Source organism: Papio anubis, unplaced genomic scaffold, assembly GCF_008728515.1.
Source record: "Papio anubis isolate 15944 unplaced genomic scaffold, Panubis1.0 scaffold6223, whole genome shotgun sequence".
Taxonomy (NCBI): domain Eukaryota; kingdom Metazoa; phylum Chordata; class Mammalia; order Primates; family Cercopithecidae; genus Papio; species Papio anubis.
In genome coordinates, this window is record NW_022166444.1 from 1 (window position 1) to 1,426 (window position 1,426).

General features: G+C 60.8%; 1 protein-coding gene across 1 annotated transcript; it reads left to right on the top strand.

Moving 5' to 3' along the window:
- Positions 1-346: 346 nt before the first annotated feature.
- LOC116273382 (leukocyte immunoglobulin-like receptor subfamily A member 6) lies at positions 347-1,420 on the top strand (the record flags this gene model as incomplete). Its single annotated transcript, XM_031662412.1, has 4 exons — positions 347-380; positions 452-553; positions 694-978; positions 1,125-1,420. Coding segments are annotated over exons 1-4 (717 nt in total), but the record flags the coding sequence as incomplete, so codon positions are not given.
- Positions 1,421-1,426: the final 6 nt, after the last annotated feature.

Here is a 1,426-nt window from a genome sequence, read left to right on the forward strand (position 1 = left end):
GCCTGAAAGGGGCTGACTCAGGAAGTCACTGGGTCTATTTGCTGCTGTGTCCCGGCCCTCAGTGAGATAAAGATAAATCAGGCAGACAGTGGGCCGGGGACGGGGAGACCCCATTTCTCTCTGAAATGTCTGCAGAGAGCCTGGTGCCCGCCCCCACCTCAGCCCTGGGGAAATGAGAGCCAGGCTCCCGGGGGAGGGCAGTTTCTGTTCCTGTGGGCTGAGGATGAGACAACCCCCCGATAAGAAGGACCCAGCCTCTGAGGGGCCACACCCTGTGTGTCTCTCTGTCCTGCCAGCACCGAGGTCTCATCCATTTGCAAAGCTGAAAGGAGACAGAGGAGACGCCATGACGCCCACCCTCACAGCCTTGCTCTGCTTTGGTGAGATCTGAAGAGGAGAGAGGAAATCCCACAGGCCCGGGCCTATCAAGAGATCCCAGGGCTTTAGGCAGCTCCCAGGCAGGGGAGGACCTGCTCGGGCTTCAGGGGCAAATCTCTCACAGAGAACTCTCTTCCAGGGCTGAGTCTGGGCCCCAGGACCCACGTGCAGGCAGGTGAGTCTGTCCCCAGCTCTCCCAAGTCCCTCCTCCTCACCCTGGACAGCTGGGGATGGAGACAGCAGATCTGGGCAGGGAGCTGGGATGACCTGACGGGTGGGGAAGGTCCTGGGATCCAGGCTTTGATTTCCTTCCAGGGCCCCTCCCCAAACCCACCCTCTGGGCTGAGCCTGGCTCTGTGATCATCTGGGGGAGCCCCGTGACCATCTGGTGTCGGGGGACCCTGGAGGCCCAGGAGTACCGTCTGTATAAAGAGGGAGGCACAGAGCCCTGGGACACACAGAACCCACTGGATCCCAAGAACAAGGCCAGATACTCCATCCCATACATGACAGAGCACCATGCAGGGAGATTTCACTGTTACTATTACAGCCCTACAGGCTGGTCAGAGCCCAGCGACCCCCTGGAGCTGGTGGTGACAGGTGAGAGGACACTCAGGGGTCCCAGCCCCAGGCTCTGCCCTCAGGAAGGGAGTCGGCTCTCAGGGGCGTCTCCCTCTCACAGCCCAGCCCTGGGGATGATGTGGGAGGTGGGAGCCCATTAAACACGGTGCCTCCTTCTCTCCTAGGAGCCTACAGCAAACCCACCCTCTCAGCCCTGCCCAGCCCTGTGGTGGCCTCAGGAGGGAACGTGACCCTCCGATGTGGCTCACAGCGGGGATATCAGCATTTTGTTCTGATTGAGGAAGGAGAACACAGGCTCCCCCAGACCCTGGACTCACAGCAGCTCCACAGTGGGTGGTACCAGGCCCTGTTCCCTGTGGGCCCCGTGACCACCAGCCACAGGTGGACGTTCAGATGCTATGGATACTACAGCAACACCTCCCAGGTGTGGTCCCACCGCAGTGACCCCCTGGAGATTCTGGCCTCA